This window comes from Natrix helvetica (genome assembly GCF_964273705.1).
Source record: "Natrix helvetica genome assembly, chromosome: 6".
Classification (NCBI taxonomy): Eukaryota; Metazoa; Chordata; class Lepidosauria; order Squamata; family Natricidae; genus Natrix; species Natrix helvetica.
The window spans coordinates 2,506,457-2,526,239 of NC_138553.1; the positions used below are offsets into that span (position 1 = coordinate 2,506,457).

The 19,783-nt window shown below is 46.1% G+C and overlaps 1 protein-coding gene across 2 annotated transcripts in view; it reads right to left on the reverse strand.

The window, feature by feature from the left end:
* Positions 1 to 3,253: 3,253 nt before the first annotated feature.
* Positions 3,254 to 19,783, reverse strand: part of ZC3HC1 (zinc finger C3HC-type containing 1) — a 22,579-nt gene continuing 6,049 nt past the window's right edge. The window contains exons 3-10 of one of the 2 annotated variants that reach the window (XM_081958470.1): positions 18,031 to 18,181; positions 16,549 to 16,632; positions 16,266 to 16,393; positions 13,543 to 13,709; positions 12,124 to 12,343; positions 8,959 to 9,171; positions 5,530 to 5,730; positions 3,254 to 4,004 (exon numbers count right to left, since the gene is read on the reverse strand). In XM_081958470.1, the coding sequence (XP_081814596.1) occupies positions 3,936 to 4,004; positions 5,530 to 5,730; positions 8,959 to 9,171; positions 12,124 to 12,343; positions 13,543 to 13,709; positions 16,266 to 16,393; positions 16,549 to 16,632; positions 18,031 to 18,181 (1,233 nt within the window). In that variant the 3' untranslated portion in view covers positions 3,254 to 3,935. The remainder of the gene's footprint in view (positions 4,005 to 5,529; positions 5,731 to 8,958; positions 9,172 to 12,123; positions 12,344 to 13,542; positions 13,710 to 16,265; positions 16,394 to 16,548; positions 16,633 to 18,030; positions 18,182 to 19,783) is intronic. The other variant, XM_081958471.1, reaches the window with a different exon arrangement.

A 19,783-nucleotide genomic window follows, 5' to 3' on the forward strand; every position in this document is an offset into this window, starting at 1 on the left:
ATATTATTAATAATATAATAAGAGGTTGGGCCAGCTTGATTATCAGAAATCCCTCATGTGTGATATTTGTTTATTTTATATGGTAGTAATATGGTATTGTTAAATAAGGATGGGAAAGTAAAGCTTATAACTATTTGTAGATCCATTATGTAAGGGAAGGAAAATTTATCAAAGTTTTTCTATATTTTTTATCAACATTCAGCTGGGATGGACTCTCTATGTTTAATGTTAGATTTATTTAATATTTGGGACTCCCCTCCCCCCCTTTTTGTACATTTTTATTTTTTCTTTTCTTTTGTTGTTACGCAAGTTCTTCGGTTATGCATTTTATTCTCGCTGATAAAAACAAAACACATACTCAGAATCTAACCAGGGCAGATGATTTCCTTTATACCAAATTCAGAGCCAAAAAGACTAACATTGATCTTCAGGGTTTTGAAGAAATGTATTATTTATACTACTGCTTAACTATGCACATTTTTTGGGAGTGGGTGGGAGGTAAAGGAGTAGTGATTAAAGTTTAATTAACTAACCATTAATTCATTATATTGCTATTCTGGTTTAAAGTTGGAAATGAAATACATTGAAGCTCTGTGTTCTAATGCCGCAGATCTAGGTTTTCATCAATCAAAATGTTGTCATTTTTATGATTCTAGTATGTAGAATCGTATTTCTACATCCTACATAATTTCATTGAGAAATAAATAATAGTTCATGGCTCTTCAGACTAAAAATAAAATGAAACACGTACAATATCTATTAAAAACTAAAGGACGCCATTTTGGGGGGGTCGGAAAAATTGACGAGAGAATTTGAGAAGATCCTCCCGGTGTTTTGGGATTCTTCTCGCGATCATTTTCCCAAACTTTGGCATGCTTGAACCTTGAGTTGATCTCCAGCCCGGGTGATTCCCCTTTCGGGGAATCTATAACCTTCTCCTAACCCAGTTTTCTCAGTGGGCGTCCCATGATGCGTGGCAAAGGGCCAAGCTGTGTGGGTTGCAGCTGCCACATTCCTTGGTGTTAATCCCTTGGATTTCCGGGGTTGTTGCCGACATGAAACGGCTCTTTGGGAAATGCTCCACGTGTCGGGATCCGCCTGCCAAGGTGTGTCTCATTATCACGCCGGGAAAAATTGTCCTCTGGCGACGAAGCAGTGAGTGAGTGGCCTGGATGCTATGTTGTTTTGATGTCCTTTCCGGCCAAGGGAACATCCCTGCCGAATGTCTCATCCAGCGACTCACCTGGCAAAACGCCTCCCAGGTGACCCAAAGGTGTTTTTGTTTCTTTTCTGAAAGGCAATTGGGAATTCTCAGGATTTTTTTCTCTGAAAACGTTTTGCTTCTCGTCCAAGAAGCTTCTTCGGTTCGGACAAGGAGCGAAATGTTTCCAAAGAAAAGACCGAGAAAGTCCAGTTGCCTTTTAGAAAAAGATTAGAACTGAGGAAGCTTCGTGGATGAGAAGCGAAATGTTTTCAAATAAAAAAAACCCAGAGAAAGTCCAGTTGCCTTTTAGAAAAAGAAACAAAAACACCTTTGGGTCACCGCATGAGACAGTGACACAGTGCTGAAAATGCTGGATTAAGGGAGATCTGGGTTCAAATGTATCCTCAGTCAAAGGATGACTTTGTGAAGTCCCTCTCTCGGCCTAGCCTGCCCAACTCCCATGACAAAAGTGTGACACACACCACAACACACCAAATAAATAGGCCTGGATTCTGTTATTTATTTTATACAAACACTGCACAAAATATTATATTTTAGTGGGGGTTTTTTTCCTTAATAAAGGGGTTCGGCCATGCATGAAACGGGCTTGTTGTCCAGTTGTGATACCGCTATCACTTATACATCTACAAGCTCTGAGGCTTCAGGTGGTTGGTAACATACACAACTTAGTATAAGGCTGGAGTGTCCAATTTTGTCAACTTTTAAGGCTGGTGGACTTCAACTCCCAGAATACCCCAGCCAATCTATCTGCCTACGGAATTCTGGGAGTTGAAGTCCAACCTGCCCAGCTGGCTAAAGGAATTCTGGGAGTTGAAGTCCAACCTGCCCAGCTGGCTAAGGGAATTCTGGGAGTTGAAGTCCAACCTGCCCAGCTGGCTAAGGGAATTCTGGGAGTTGAAGTCCAACCTGCCCAGCTGGCTAAAGGAATTCTGGGAGTTGAAGTCCAACCTGCCCAGCTGGCTAAGGGAATTCTGGGAGTTGAAGTCCAACCTGCCCAGCTGGCTAAAGGAATTCTGGGAGTTGAAGTCCAACCTGCCCAGCTGGCTAAGGGAATTCTGGGAGTTGAAGTCCAACCTGCCCAGCTGGCTAAAGGAATTCTGGGAGTTGAAGTCCAACCTGCCCAGCTGGCTAAAGGAATTCTGGGAGTTGAAGTCCAACCTGCCCAGCTGGCTAAGGGAATTCTGGGAGTTGAAGTCCAACCTGCCCAGCTGGCTAAGGGAATTCTGGGAGTTGAAGTCCAACCTGCCCAGCTGGCTATGGGAATTCTGGGAGTTGAAGTCCAACCTGCCCAGCTGGCTAAGGGAATTCTGGGAGTTGAAGTCCAACCTGCCCAGCTGGCTAAGGGAATTCTGGGAGTTGAAGTCCAACCTGCCCAGCTGGCTAAGGGAATTCTGGGAGTTGAAGTCCAACCTGCCCAGCTGGCTAAAGGAATTCTGGGAGTTGAAGTCCAACCTGCACAGCTGGCTAAAGGAATTCTGGGAGTTGAAGTCCAACCTGCACAGCTGGCTAAAGGAATTCTGGGAGTTGAAGTCCAACCTGCCCAGCTGGCTAAGGGAATTCTGGGAGTTGAAGTCCAACCTGCCCAGCTGGCTAAGGGAATTCTGGGAGTTGAAGTCCAACCTGCCCAGCTGGCTAAGGGAATTCTGGGAGTTGAAGTCCAACCTGCCCAGCTGGCTAAGGGAATTCTGGGAGTTGAAGTCCAACCTGCCCAGCTGGCTAAAGGAATTCTGGGAGTTGAAGTCCAACCTGCCCAGCTGGCTAAAGGAATTCTGGGAGTTGAAGTCCAACCTGCCCAGCTGGCTAAGGGAATTCTGGGAGTTGAAGTTCACCAGTCTTAAAACTGAGAACGTTGTACACACCTGACCAGAGGCAAGCTCTTCCCGATTTTTCACACCTGTCTCCGGAGGAAAGGGAATTTTTTACCTTTCAAATGACAAAAACAGGGAAGGAGTATTCATTTTTCATTTTTATTTTTTGCCAGATGAGAGGCTGAATATCGTCACAGGAGATTCTTCTTTTTCTTTTCCATCTGAAAATAAGAAGTCCGCTTCCATCTTAGTTGCCCCAAGTTCACATTTTGATTCAATTCAAACCCTTGGGGTCGTCATCGGATTTTCACGCGGCTCAAGTAACAAGGGTGTCAGTCCCCGGCGGAGTGCCAGGGGTCCGATATTTGTGCTGGTGCCGAGAATGTCAAACCATGTTCTCCCAACAGATTCTACAGACCGCCCCCCCTCCCGCCCCCTTGCAGAGAAGCAGGAGTAAGGAAGACCCCAACACCACTTGGAGGGTGAACCCAAGATGTCCCATGGGAAGCCATCTTCTCCACCTTGTTGCCGAACGGATCTAGTTCAGTTTAAACTGGGAATTTCTCAGGGTTCGGCTGCTGGAGATCACCAGGCAACTGGGAACCAGCGCATGGGTTGCAGAAATGCTCAGGTGCCCCTGCCCACCTCCGAAGGGGCAGAAGGATTTTTGGGGGCATCCGCGCTGCAGGTAAAGCATCTTCTTCAAGGGGAGACGGACAGCTGCCCCATGCTTCTGTCCATGGATGGAGGGGAGGAGGAGAAGGTGCGACTGGCCACAGGGAGGCGGTATGTCATCATTTTCTCCCTGGGTCTCTTCTCTTACGCGACGTCCCTCCTGCTAACCGAATGGGTAGAGTTCTGCTGAGCCTACTTTGTCCCGTCCCGTCGCTGTCTCCCGGTCTTCAGGAGGAGCAGGCGGCTTCCCATTGGCGGAAAATCTGGAACACTTTGCGGGATTTGGTCGAGAGACTCTGCGGGGCAGGGAGGAGAGGGAGGGAGGAATGAGAAAGTGGAGAGACACGGATGCCACAGAAAGGCTATAAGAGAGAAGCGGTTCGGTCTAGTGGGGAAGGCAGTGGGTAGAGAAACTGGGAGGCGGTGAGTTCTAGTGCTGCCTCAGGCATGAAATATGATTGGGTGACTTTGGGCCAATGACCAGGAGACGTTGAGTTCTAGTCTTGCCTTAGGCATGAAAGCTGGTTGGATGCTTTTGAGCCAAAACCACCCGGAGATGGTGAGTTCTAGTCCCACCTTAGACATCAAAGCCAGCTAGGTGAGTTTGGGCCAATCACTAGAAGATGGCGAGTTATAGTCCCATCTTAGACATAAAAGATGAGTGAGTGACTATGGACCAATCACCAGGAGATGGTGAGTTCTAGTCTTGCCTTAGGGATGGAAGCCAACTGGGTGACTTTGGGCCAATCACCAGGAGACAGTGAGTTCTAGTTCCGTCTTAGGCATGTAAGCCAGCTGGGTGATTTTGGGCCAATCACCAGGAAATGGTGAGTTCTAGTCCTATCTTAGACATGAAAGATGAGTGAGTGACTCTGGGCCAATCACCAGGTGACTCTGAGTTCTAGTCCCGCCTGAGGGATGGAAGCTGACTGGTTGACTTTGGGCCAATCACCAGGAGACGGTGAGTTCTACTACTGCCTTAGGTATGAAACCCAGCTGGGTGACTTTGGGCCAATCACTAGGAGACAGTGAGTTCTAGTCCCAACTTAGGCAAGGGATGGGTGAGGAATTCTGGGAACTGACCTCCACACGTCTTCAAGAGGCCAAGGTTGAGAAATGCTGAACTAGATGATCTCCAAAATTCATCCAAGTCCTTCTGATCCAACTTTGTGACCAACATTTGAAGAAGGCAGCATCTAACCAATTTTTGATGTAGCTCCCAGAGTTGGGCCAGAAGGAGTTGGATGAACTTTGTCATCTAATCCGGTGTTTTTCAACCTTGACCTCTTGAAGACGTGTGGACTTGTCTGAAAATGGTAGCTAAACTGGACCCAATCTGGGCCAAACTGGGAACAACCCACCTCTGGTGCTCATCCGTTTCTAAGCCAAAGAGCCAGCACTGTCCGAAGACGTCTCCGTGGTCGTGTGGCTGGCATGACTAAACTCTGAAGGCGCATGGAACGCTGCTACCTTCCCACCAAAGGTGGTTCCTATTTTTCTACTTGCATTTTTTACCTGCTTTCGAACTGCTAGGTTGGCAGAAGCTGGGACAAGTCATCGGAGCTCACTCCGTTACGCAGCGCTAGGGATTCAAACCGCCGAAATGCTGACCTTTCTGATCAGTGTCTTAACCACTGAGCCTCCGGGTCCAAGCTTTAGACTGTTTATAATTATACAATATGGATCTGTAGGAGTGCCAGACACTGTGGGGCAGAGTTAAACTGGGGAATTCTGGGAGTTGAAGTCCACAAGACTCAAAGCTGCCAAGTTTGGACACTCCCGCTGTAGACCAAGTGGACGACCATGGGTGGTCCAACTCACCTCGGACTCCAGATGGGCTGCTTTTTCTAACTGCCTGGAAGCCTGGAGAACTTTGAGGACCACCTGCCAGCCACGGTCTGCCTTCTCCTCCAGAGAGTCCCCTTTGGTTCCGAGCCCCGTTGCTTCCTTCACCTTGTTGACCCACGGGCACCAGTCACGGTGCTGGGCCAGGGGGTCAAAGAAAACACGGGTGGATGAATCCTGTTAGGGGAGACAAACAGTCTGTGTTCACACAACCAGATTACAGTATTTTTCAGAGTATAAGACGCTCCGAAGTATAAGAGACACCTGGCTTTTGGGGAGGAAAACAAGAGAAAAAATATCTGCCTCTGCCTCCCAGCAATCTGCCTCCTTGCAGCAAACAGCAAACAGTACAGACGATGTATACTGTTTGTGGTGTTACATTTCAGACTGTACTTGTACAGATGCTGTTAAAATTGGTGTGGCTTTTTGGAAGTATACATTATTCCCTGCTATTTAAAAGAAGATACAATAGCACTGGGCCCCTTCAGATGAAGCATTTGTTTTCAAAAGCTTCTTCATTTTGTTAAGCTGTCTAGAACAATAAAAACCAATCTTTAAAAAATGTCTAATATTTCAAACATTCTATGGGCATTTTTAATTATTGACTTGCCTCCTTGCAGCAAAAGATTAGCACAAGAAAAAAAAATCTTCCCCTGCCTCCCAACAATTTGCCTCATGGAGCAAACAGCCTGTTTCACTTTCAATTTCAGCAATTTCACTTTCCCGATCATCAGCTGTTTCAGGCTGCAGGGATTGCTAGTACAGCCTATTGCAGCCTCTGCAAGCCCCATTTTCCTCCTTTTCTGCAAGGAGGTAAATTGCTGGGAGGCAGAGGCCAAAGGGTGGGGGACGGAGGGTGGCGAAAAGGTGCATCTTATACTCCAAAAAATACAGTAAGGTGGGTAAGGAACTAGCTCATCTTCACCTAAGCCAGGGGTCTCCAACCGTAGCAACTTTAAGACTTGTGGGCTTCAACTCCCAGAATTCCTCCTCCAGCCGTACTGAGTTGAAGTCCACAAGACCTTCAAAGTGGCCAGGTTGGAGACCCCAGACCTAAGCTAAGTAGATTCAGATATTCATATATTCCATCAAGTCTCCAGAAATGGTCTTTAATTGGACCACTAGTTCTTGGATGGACCTGAGCAAGCTTTTGATCTAAGATGCAGCGAAGAAAAATGGAACAGGGGACAAACGAGAAGGTATCTACTTAGCCTTCCTCAAACTGACGTCCGTTCTTCTTGTATTGGGACTTCAACTTCTAATTGGTTGAGAATTCTTGGGGTTGAGGTCCCAGGCCTTCTGGGGGCATTTGATAGAACAACCTGACTGAGATACTGACCAGTTGGAGCCATATGGGTGAGATCTTGATTGCTACTGAAGACCTCCATCATATCTCTCTTCCATCTTCTCTTCTGTGGGCTAAGGTCCTATTTTCACCTGGCTTGGTGAAGGTCCACCTAGAACCTGGATCCATCTTTTGTTTAGATTAAGGTGTCCAGAACTGGACACGGAGCTCCAAGTGAGATCTGACCAGGTGAAACCGAATGGGGCCGCCGATTCCTGTGATCTCTTGTGCTTTATGTTCTTCTTCATAATCCCTAAATCGTATTTGTTTTTTTGGCTGAATCACCCCACAGGCTCACCTGGATCCCCGGTGTGACCTGGTCCATCAGGAATCTGGTAGCACCCGTTTCGATGAACAAGTGACTCAGATTTCTCCTTCTCCGTCCATTTCCTCCACCCATTGTATTTTTTCTCCCCCCCCCCGTTTTAGAAAGCTCCCCAGATTATCTCCCTGTATCACTTCAGGCACTTCCCATTTTGCTGTCCAGGAGGAATTATTTGTGATTCTTTTTCCCCACCTGTCTTTTTTTTTTTAAAGCAGATTTTTTTCAATTGTTTTTTCCCCTCTATAACATCTTACAATCATCACATTAGCATTGTTGTGTCCTCATACCTATACATATCAATCTTATTTCGCTTCTATATTTATATACATTCATCTACGGTTCTATACATTTCTCCATTGTTTCTCGGCTGAATTAATTTTATTCCTGTTATGCAACCATTTATACCAATTATCCCAAATTTCAGAGTATTCAGGCTCTTCTTTGTCCTTTAAGCTTAATGTTAACTTGTCCATTTCTGCGCAATCCAAAATTTTCTGAATCCCTAATTCATCTGGGGGGAATATTACTTCGTTTCCAACATTGGGCAAACGTTATTCTAGCTGTAGTCAAGAGATGTATTAGTATGTATTTAATTTTCTTTCTATATTTCCCCTTGGTTATTCCCAGCAGAAAGAGTTCCAGTTTATATTCTATTTGTTCCTCTGTAATTTGTTGTATCCATTTCCAAATTTTCATCCAATACTTTTGAGTTTCCGGACAGCTCCACCATATATGATAGAAAGTCCCTTGTGGTTTTTTTTTTTTGCACTTCCAGCAGGTCAGATTCATGTTCGGGCACATTTTGGACAATCTCATTGGTTTTTCCACCTGTCTTAATTGCAAGTAATCCTAGACTTACAACAATTTGTCTCACGAGTGTCTGACGTAACAATTATCCAGGCTGGGTGGGGAATCCTGGGAGTTGAAGTCCACAAGTCTTAAAGTTGCCAAGTTTGGAGATTCCCGTATTAGCCGTTCGAGGGAGGCCAAGTCAGGAAACAGGCCTTACAAGGACCTTATGGTTTTAGGGCATAAAAACAGGAGCTTGAGCTGTTAAAAGTTTCCTTCCGTCCCCTCTTATACCAAAGAGAATCAAGGGGAGGCTACCTTGAGTTTCTTCCCCGTTCTTTATCACAGCTGAGATTTTGATTCCAATCTTTGTGAACGGCTTTTGTACTGGTAGTCCTTGAGTTATAACCATTCGTTTAGTGACGGTTGAAAGTTACCATGGCACTGAAAAAAAAGAGATTGGCCGTGGTCCTCAGACCCGCCTTAACTATGAAAGCCAGCTGAGTCACTTGGAGCAATCATCAGGAGACGGTGAGTTCTAGTCCTGCCTTAGGCATGAAATCCAGCTGAATGACCTTGGGCCAATCACCAGGAGAAGGGGAGTTCTAGTCCTGCCTTAACTATGAAAGCCAGCTGAATGAACTTGGGCCAATCACCAGGAGACGGTGAGTTCTAGTCCCGCCTTAGGCATGAAATCCAGCTGAATGACCTTGGGCCAATCACCAGGAGACGGTGAGTTCTAGTCCCGCCTTAGGCATGAGAGCCAGCTGGGTGACTTGGTGCCAATCCCTCCCACTCTGCCACTCCAACCCTCTTCACCAGGGGGTTGTGGTCGGGAAAAGGGGCAGAAGGAGGAGGATTTGATGTATGTGCCACCTTGAGCTGTTCATAAAAGTAACAAAAGTGGGATACAAATAAATGCAGTGAAAGAATTAGGCACCCTCACCGAACTGCTGCAGGAGGAGAGGCGTGGCCGCTTGGCTCTCCGATGTGGGCTGGATGGCACTTCGGCTCCCAGGCCACAGGCCTCCCCGTGGCCCATGCTGCGAGTCACAGGCCGGCTGCGGGTGGTGGGGCTGGCGGCTTCGGCCTCAGGGCGCTCGCTGAAGCTGTCCCCGCCTCGCGTGCGGCTGATCACAGGGGACGGACTCTTCTCGTGCTACAGGGAAGGAAGGAAGGAAGGAAGTCAACCCTGAAAGGTTCCTCCTCACCCTCACACATACATGCTGGGCGTTCCTGACTCTAGGGGGCTGTGCTCACCTCTGTTTCAAAGCCAAAGAGCCAGCGCTGTCCGAAGACGCCTCCGCGGTCATGTGGCCGGCATGACTCAGTGCTGAAGGTGCACGGAATGCTGTTTCCTTCCCACCAAAGGTGGTTCCTATTTGCATCCTTTTAGAGAGCTGTTGAGCCCACTTGGAGGTTGGAGGGAGGGCAGAGATAAACCTCCAAGCGGCCTCAACGACCCTCTAAAAGGATGCAAATGACCAGCTGTCTGCAAGGAGAATCAATCCTTCAATTCCCCCACCATCCAGTCAGAGCTGAAGAATCTTCTTGGATGAGAAGCAAAACGTCTTCAAAGAAAAACCATTAAGCCCAGTTGCCTCCTGAAAAAAGCACCTTTGGGACAACCCTGACCTGGTTGACTGAGAATCTCTACAGACTTTTAGCTAGACAATTTGGGATGAAGACCCTTGGAACGGTGTGGGAGTAGGAATGGATTTCCAGAGGTAAAATTGCAGACTACAGGAACCATTTGCACCACTCAGGTAATCCTGAGAACACAGAGAAACCTCCAAGCGGCCTCAATGACCCTCTAAAAGGAGGCAAATGACCAGCTTTCTGCAAGGAATATCAATCCTTCCATTCCTCTCCAGCCAGCCAGAGCTGGAGAAGCTCCTTGGATGAGAAGCGAAACGTCTTTAAAGAAAAAAACCCCAGAAAGTCCAGTTGCCTCTTGAAAATAGCTACAGAATTTGGGATGGACACCCTTGGAATGATCTGGGAGTAGGAATGGATTTCCAGAGGTAAAATTGCAGACTACAGGAACCATTTGCACCACTCAGGTGACCCTGAGGACCGAGATAAGCCTACAAGTGGCCTCAACGACCCTCTAAAACAGTGTTTCTCAACCTTGGCCCACCTGAAGATGTGTGGACTTCAACTCCCAGAATCCCCCAGTCAGCAGAGCTGGCTGGGGAATTCTGGGAGTTGAAATCCACGCATCTTCAGGTGGGCCAAGGTTGAGAAGCACTGTTCTAAAAGGATGCAAAGGACCAGCTGTCTGCAAGGAGTATCAATCCTTCCACTCCCCACCATCCAGCCAGAGCTGAAGAAGCTTCTTGGAGAAGCGAAACGTCTTTAAAGAAAAAAAAATCAGAATGTAGGGGGAGATCCCCCCCAAAAAAGAAACCCCCAAACAATAAGGAAAGGAGGAGAATAGGGAAAACCCTGGGAAAAGTTACTAGAATAATAACAGTAAATGCTCTGAAGAAAAGACACAATAACCACAAAAATAGGAAAAAGAAAAAGTTAGGGGAAAGAGGGAAAAGAATTAAAAGTAGAATTTTTGAGAGCCCAAGAGAAAATGGTTAAAAGAGGAAGAAAGGGAAAAAGAGTTACATCAGTAGACTAAAGAGAATAGAACGAAGATTGTTATTGTTATGTAACTTAGAAATTAAAAAAAAATAGTATATTGTTAATTGTAGGAAAAAATGAAAGAGATGTTCTTTATGCTTAAACTGAATTAGAGGATATATGTTGTTTATAGCAAAATATACCAATGGAGAAAATAAGAAATGAACATTCTTTCAGACTACAGGAACCATTTGCACCACTCAGGTGACCCCGAGGACACAGAGAAGCCTCCAAGTGGACTCAATGACCCTCTAAAAGGATGCAAATGACCAGCTGTCTGCAAGGAGTATCAATCCTTCTCTTCCCCGCCATTCGGTCAGAAGCTGAAGAAGCTTCTTGGAGGAGAAGCGAAAGGTTTTCAAAGAAAAAACAAGAAAGTCCAGTTGCCTCTTGGGGGAGAAAAAGCAACTTTGGGACAACCCTGGGTTGGAGGACTTGAGAAGAGACTTCAAGAAGAGAGGCCCAGCACCTCAGGACCCTCCTTCAGAAACTAGGCCTCCAGGGATAAGAAAGATTTTAGAATGTGCGGAGATGGGACAGATTGACGAAGGAAAGACAAGGAAAGGAGGAATCAGATTCCTATCTAATTTGGGGAAAATGATATAAATGGTCAGAGGACAGAAATAAGAAACAGGGAAATGTAAAATAACGATGTAGTAGAGCGTTAGGACACAGTGATCAGATAGGAGATAGTAAAGATAAGTTAAGACATGGAAATCACATGAGTTTCATGTACAGTTTAAGTGACAGCAAAGATGAAGCTTTGATATAAACATATAAGTATGGAATTGTACATAAAAATGGGTAATGAATAAGGGGAAATGTAGAAAGAAAATTAAATATATACTAATACATCTTCTGACTACGGCTAGAATAACGTTTGCCCAATGTTGGAAACAAAGTAATATTCCCCCCAGATGAATTAGTGATTCAGAAAAATTTGAATTGCGCAGAAATGGACAAGTTAACACTAAAGTTAAAGGGCAAAGAAGAGTCTGAATATTATGAAATTTGGGATAATTGGTACAAATGGTTGCAAAACAGGAATAAAATTAATTCAGCCGAGAAACAAGAGAGATATGTATGGAACTGTAGAAAATGAATGTATATAAATATAGAAGCGAAATAAGATTGGTATGTACAAGTATGAGGACACAACAGTGTTGATGTGATGATTGTAAGATGTTGTGGAATAAAAAAATCTGTGGTAAAAAAAATGATAGCAAAGATGATACTTTAATATAACAGATAAGTATAAAGTACGGAATCATACATAAAAATGGGCAATGAATAAGAGGAACCACGAATAAAAGACATAAATGTAGAGGAGGGGCGATATTAACTGTAAAGATACACCGATGTGGAACTGCTGAATGATGGAACTTTTAGTTCTGGCATTGTTTCAAGTTATGTTTCTTTTTGATGATGTGTTTAAAATTTGAAAAAAGGACATTGGGCCTTCAGCTTCAAACCTTACCTGCTCCGAGCCCGGAGGGACGCTGGTGTCCTGGCTTCGGGTGATCATCCGTCGTGGGGAGGTGGGCCCCACGGAGGGTCTCTCGGCTGTGGGAGCAACGTTGGAGGGGTTCTCCAGCTCGGTTTCCGCGGACTCCATTTGGTGGAAACTCCACAGTCCCACTTTCCTTATGCAACGGCAGCAGCTAATCAAGGGGAGGTGGACGGATCCAGAGGGAGGGCTAGGAAAAAGACCCCCACCCCAAAGGAAATTAACTCGAGGATCCAAAGCCAATCCGCTTCGCACCCAAGCACAATTTAAATACGTACAGGGAGGTCCTCGACTTACAACCACAGCCGAGCCCCAACGTGTTCGGTTGCTACGTGAGACAACTGTTCGGGGATCGTTGGCCCATTGGATGACCATTCTCACCGCCGCCGCTAAGTGAATCGCTTGCCATTGTGAAGTTAATAACTTGGTTGTTAAGTGAATCTGCCCCCCCCCCGCAAAGGACTCAGCTGGTCGGAAGGGATTGTGTGACTCCAGGACACTGCAACTGTCGTAAGCCCATGCCAGTTGCCGAGCTTTTGAATTTTGATCAGGTCACCCAGTGGTGGGACTCAAATTTTTTTACTACTGGTTCTGTGGGCGTGGCTTGGTGGGCGTGGCAGGGGAAGGATACCGCAAAACCCCCATTTCCTCCCAATCAGATGGGGCTCGGGAGGCAGAGAATTTTTTAGCGCCGCAATGTCAAAAGGCCACTAAACAAACTGGTTGTAAGTCAAAGACTATTCGTACTGTGTGAATTTTTCAAGCACTGGCATTCCTTGAGTTATACCACAACTGAGCCTGGAATTTTACAGTTGTTAAGTTGTGATGATCCTTAAGTGGGCTCATCGCCTGACCCACCCCTGATTTTACGACCTATTTCGCGGTGGTGATTAAGCGAAGATGGTGGCCATAACACCAATCTGGCAGTTGTTAAAGAGAATCGTGGTATGAATGTGTATGAAGGGAGGCTGGGTTCTTATTTTATTATTTTTATTTCTTTTATATTGTGCTTTTATCTCCTGGAGTTGCCGAGTGCGAGCAGGCGGCACTGTAAAATTTCTAAACAATGAATAAACGATAAAATCAATTAATTTTCCGCAGGTGGAGTAGTACGGTGGCCTAGAGGTGGAGCTCTCGCCTCACAATCGGAAGGCTGTGAGTTCGATCCTAGGTAGAGGCAGATACTGTATTTCTCTCTCTCTCTCTGGACACAATGAGAATATATCTGCCGAATAAAACTCCGTACTGGCAACATGAAGGGCATCCAGCCAATAAAACTCTCTGCTAGGCCCATTCAGTTGCCCAGACTCTACCCGGTAAGGGATTATGGGGACACACACACACAGAAAGGATCCCCCCCCAATGCCCTGATTTTGATTTTCCACTTACCTGCCAGTCCAGCCGCAAAGGGCCAGGATGGAAGCCGTGATGTGGACTTGAAGGTCGGAAGGTGGCTTGGCCGACGTCTTTTCGCCCTCGGTTTTGCAGTCCTCCTCTTCCTCCTCCTCCTCCTCGATCAATTGCAAGAGAAAGCTGACCTTCTCTTCTGTCAAGGACTGAGAAGCAAACAGAGGAGATCAATCTCTCAACCTCCCCCAAAATGGCAGTCAGCCTCTTCTTGGTAGGTGAACACGATTTCCAGAAGTTTCCAGGCTTTTAAAAAAAAAAACCTTTTAATGACCCCATAATCCCATGATAGCGAACCTATGGCACACATGCCAGATGGGCACATGGAGCACTCTCTGTAGGCATGTGTGCCATTGCCAGCTGGTCTTTGCAGGTGCTGGAGCAACGGAAAACGGCCTGAAAATGGACAAGAACTGCCAAAAAACAAATTATTTTTGGACCATTTTCCGGGGCATTTTCAGGCTGGTTTTGGCCCTGAAAATGTTTTGAAAAATGCCCCCAAAACGCCCTGAAAAATGGGCAAAAAATAGGGTGTTTTATGGGCAATTTTCAGGCCATGTTTGGCCTGTTTTTTGGGCCAAAAATAGTCCAGAAAACAGCCTGAAAATGGCTCAGAAAACAGCCCCAAAACGGCCCCAAAACAGGCAGGGGCGTGCTGGGTAGCTGGTTTCCGGTGCTCTGGCATGCGTGCGTCCATGCACGCACATTCTAGTTTGGGCACTTGGTGCTGAAAAGGTTCACCGTCACTGCCATAATCCTTTGCATCAGGGTGGACTCAGGGCAACTGAATGGCCCGATGCCCTTCCTGTCACCAATGCAGAGTTTTGTTCAGCAGATTTAGTCTCATTGCACCCAGAGAGAGAAATATGTGCCTCTATCTAGGATCGAACTCACAGCCTCCTGATGGTGAGGCCAGAGCTCCACCTCTAGGCCACCGCGCTACTCATGCCCAACCGGCTCTTCCAGGAATGAAACATTCTGGAGAAATCCAGAATGTTCTGCCACGTCTTTGGATCGGGCTGATCTGATGTTCCAAAGAGGGTTTGGACATACAGAAAGTCCTCAGCTTACAACAGTTCAGTTGGTGAACGTTCCAACGTCAAAAATGTGAGTTTTGACCGTTTTATAAAGTTACAACTTTGCCAGCCTCCTCAGGATCACGGGATCAAAATTCAGACACCAGGCAACCGGTTCACAGTTACGACGGTGGCAGCGTCCCCAGGGTCACCTTTTGTGACCTTCCGACAAGCTGAATCAAGGAAGAAGCAAGATTCACTTAACAACCAGGCCACTGTGTTATCAGTGGCAGTGATTCACTTAACAACGGTGACAGGAAAAGTTGTAAAAATGAGGCAAAACTCGCTTAACAAATGTTTCACTTCATCACAGAAATGTTGGGATCCATTGTGGTCATAAGTCGAGCACGGTCTGTATTTTATTTCATCCTTAAATTTACAGAGCTGCCTAGTTCATGGACATGACTCCAGGTCGATCACGGAAGTATCCAGAAACAACCAATAAAACTATTTTTTTTAAAAAACCCAAAAGTCATTAAAACACAATCAGCGGATCAAGAATCCCAGGCCAGCATCTTCTATTGATCTTTAAACCCAACATCGGCTCATTTAACGCACAAGTTACAACCGCAATGGAATCTGCCCATCACGGTCATAACTCATGAGGACCGTAAAATATTCAGTCACGTCCACTGGCCCAATCTGGTCATGAAGCAAAGCTCATGGTCGTAAAATGAAAACGCCCACTCGAAACCGGAACTAAATACCATTGGGGGGGGGGGGGGAGGTTGCGGCAAAACTGTCCTAAAACTGTCCTAAAATGTGGTCATGTGACCACCGGACACGGCAAAAGGCTATAAATTTGACCTGGATGCTGAGTGCTCAAAGAATGGGCACATGGTTGCAAGAGAAGGGGAGCATGGAGGGGGACTGTTGAAACTTGAAATCTGGGTTGTAAATCACCCCCAGGGGGGTCTGTCGGGACTTTGAATGGCCAGTAAGTGAACGGTCATAAATTCGGGACTACCTTGATTAAATTATCTTTCCATTGATATATAATTTTATGGAACTACTCCCCCCCAAAAGGGGTGTTATTAGCCATCAAACTTCAAAAATACACTTTCCCCAAAAGGTTGCCACAATTTTGGCCACTGCTCTGTGTGTATGTGTGTCTATAAATACACGCATACACTTTTACATATGCACGCATCTCTCTTCCTCTGTGTCTCTGTCTGTCTTGTCTATCTATATACATATGTAAGAATATGTATATACATATATGTGCACGTATATAGGTATGCACATTAAAACACTCTGCAAGCTCCATTCAGTTGCTCAGATTGGGGTTATTAAATTAAGATGATGATATAGCGTATTTTGTGGAGTATAAGACGCACCAAGGTTTTGAAATTTTTTTAAAAAAAGTTTTTGCACTCTGCAAACCTCCCCAAAATGGCCCATTTTTCACAAAAATGGGCCCATTTTTTTAAGGGTATGAATAGCCTTTAAGAGGCTTGTAGAGTGCAGGGGGGGACGGGACAAAAACGAGCAATAAACAGCCCGTTTTTCGTGAAAACAGGCCCGTTTTTTGTCAAAAAAAGGGCTTTAGGAAGCTTATAGAGTGCTCAGTAAAAAAAAGGATCATCAAAGTGATCTTATCTTTATCTTATCTCATCCCCAAGAGCTTACCACGTTTTTGAGACTGTCTGGCTTCAGGGAGGGCAGCTGAAGCTGCAACTGGCACAGAGTTTGGAAGCGTTCCAGGAAGTCACCGAGAAGAGCACGGGGCTCCTCCACCAGCAGCACCGAAAAGCGATCTAGAAGAAGCAAACGAGAGGTTGTCCTCGACGTACGACCACAACGGAGCCCAAAGTGGCTAAGTGAGAATGCCACCCTCCCCCCAACATGGTGGAGGGTCAGTCAGCCTACGCACCTGGAAAACCTGGTGTCTGTCCCTTTCTCCTTTTCTTACCTGGGCAAGGACTGTCCGGCCAGAAGCAGAATTTTTCGTGAGCTCCCAGCAAGGCCTTCTGCAGCTCCTGGCACCTCTGCTTATCTAGGAAGCAAAGTGGCCTGATCAACAGCACAACCACAACCTGACGGGCGCAAAGCAGAGCATTTTCTCTCTAAGCCGAGTCCCAATACAACTGCTCTTGACAATTCATCTAGCCAATATCTGTAGTTCACGGTTGAACTGGGGGGTCCTTGGGGGTCTCTGAGCTTGGTGCTTATCTTGGAGGCGTTTCAATACCAAACTAGGGAACATCATCAGTGTTAGAAGCGGGGGGTGGGGGAGCAGAAGGAGGAAGAGGAAGAGGTTGTAGGGTCTTTAATGCTCTGAGCTTGGTGCTTATCTTTTGAGATGTTTCATTACCAAGCTAGGTAACATCATCAGTGCTAGAAGGGGTGGGGGAGAAGAAGGAGGAGGAAGAGTAGGGTGGAGGTGGAGGTTGTACAATCCTTAATGCTCTGAGTTTGATGCTTTTCTTGGAGACGTTCCATGACCCAAGACAGACACAGAGGAGGGTCAGCTGCTGTCCGGCAGCGGTGCTGATTGTCAGCTGATCCTCCTCTGTGTTGGCGCAAGCAGGCAGCTCTCTGCCTGCTTGACCGCATCCCCCAATGCCCGAGGGTCCTGGGACAGCATCGTCCTCAACCCCCTGGTGGGCCTTCCCTGTCGGACAGTTCCAGTTCCAACTCCTCCTCCTCCTCCTAACCGGGCTCTGAGGGGGCCATGACAACCGCCAAAGGGCCAGATGTGGCCTGGGGAGTCCCTAATATGTACAGGTCTGTTTTAATCTCTACCCCAAAGGCCACAACTGTGAAGTCCCAATCACAAGGTGGTGCAAACGATCCCATCCAGAGTTATGACGTGCCAAGATGGGCAACTCATTTTGCAAACCAACTGTTGTGGCCTGTCGGCCCCCCGGCCCCCCCAGCAGTTGACTCGGAGGAGGCAGCGGCGTGGAAGTCAGGGTCAGCATCAAGGCAACCTCGGAGCTCTGAGTGGGAAGAGGGAATGGAGCTGGTAGAGAGAGGCAAAGGTGGAGCCTGGGCTGTCAATCATCCCTCAGATGGAGACTCAACAGTCCCCAGGTCTCAAGGTGGCTGATGAGGAAGAGGAGGAACAGTTGGCTCCAGTGCCTGACGCGCAGATGCAGAGAAGGCAGAGGAGAGGAGAACAGTGGAAATCTATGGGCCGGTCCTTGGGACGGAAGAGCCACCACTGCTAGCCAAGCCCCACCCGAGCTCTGGGGATCAAAGGCAGGGGGCGGAGATGAATACATGGGGCAGACAACTATTCCTCTCCCTGCCGGACGGACTTGTTAGCCTGCAGTGAGAGAGAAACTTTTTGTCGAGGCTGCTGGCGCTCCTAATAAAGGAACCTTTGATTGAATTCAGAAGTTTTGTCCTGTTTGGGGAGCTGGGTCAGAACACCAACCAATCAACTTACATTTGCTGAAGTCGAACGACAGCTGGACACTCGCGCAGAGGTACGCTTGGCAGCTGGAGCACTTCAACATGTCACACTCCACGTTAGTCCATCCGTACTTGGCGCAGATCAGGGGCGACAGCTCGTGGGGTTTGCCCGCCCACTTGAGGGAGTATTTGGCATTAAGGAGAGCCATTCAAGATTTTTGTGTGTGTGTGTGTGTGTGTGTGTGTGTGTGTGTGTGTGTGTGAACTTGTAAAGCATTGCAATATTATCAGGTTGGCATTGGAGGAAGGATTCCATGCATACCTTTGCCCAGAGTCGGATCTCATATTTCCACAACCTAGTTCGAGAATATGATTTATGACGCATGACAGAAGGGAGGAGATTGAGGGGTAAAGTTCAAACGCAATTAAGCGAAAGCCAGTTACGGCTCCACAGAAGATCAGGCCAAGATGTTGATCCTAATAAATGAATGGGGTTTTTTGGGGGGAACTTTGTCTCGAGGCTTGTAAATTAACTAGGTCATCCCTTGGGAACTTCACAGAGTGCTACAGATTTAAGAAAAATCTGGCCTTCCTATCAACTTCTACAGGCCAGCATGGAATTTCCTCCAATTCTCACAGCTCTCAATACAGGTAGTCCTCGAGTTACGGCATTTCATTTTGTTACGTCACTGGGAAAAAAGTGACAAATGGTCATTTTTCACCCTTACAATCCTGTGGCATCCCCAGGGTCATGCGATGTACATGCCAATGCTTGAGAACTGACTCACATTTCTTTTAAAAAACCAGTTTATTTATATATTTTAAGAACTGACTCACACTTATGACGGCCGCAGTGTACCCGGATCCTGGGATCGGCTTTTGCAAATCCTTCTGACAAGCCAAGTCAATGGGGAAACCGGATTCATTTAACAACTGGGTTATTAATTAAATGACTGCAGTGATTTCACTTCGATGGGGCAAGGAAAGGCATAAAATGGGGAGAAAATTGACTTAACAATTCTCACGTAACAACATACATTTTGGGCTCAATAGTGGTCGTAGGTTGAGGCTGAGCTGCATTTGGACAGTTTGTACCCAGGAGGGGAAAGGAAATGCTTGTATGCTCCCCCCATCGACACAACCAGCTTTTTATTAAAAATAGCACCTCCCACTTTCTTTTTTTATTATTTTTATTGTTTTTTTTTTTTTTTTATTAAAAGAGTTTTGTACAAACAAATTTTCCCCCTTTTCACCCCCCCCCTCCATACAATATAAATCTCATACAAATGCTATACCCCCCCGCAAAAATTCACATTCAAATATTATACCAAACACTTTACCCCCTCCCCACCCCCCATCTTAAAATAGATTACTCATAACCCCTCTCCTCCCAACAAAAACTATAGAGATTAGTCTTAAATTAATAATAACACATTGATCATTTTCTAAGCTAATTTAACATCTATAACTCTTAATATAAATTTCTCCTAGCCTAACAATGTTTCATTAGTCCCATCTTCTAATTTATTCATACATATATATTGCCCCACCCTCCACCCTAACCCTCCCCCACCTCCCACACAAACCCACCCCCCTGACTTCCGCTGTATACCACTCTAATAATTCCAAACATCCCATATACTATTTACTCTGATCATCTATCGGTCTAAACATTCTTACCTAAAGGCTAGATAATAACTCCTAGTCTGGTATTTATTCTGTATATAATCAATCCATTTTGCCCATTCCTGTGTGTAATCCTCCTGTTTCTGAGCTTTTAAGAAAGC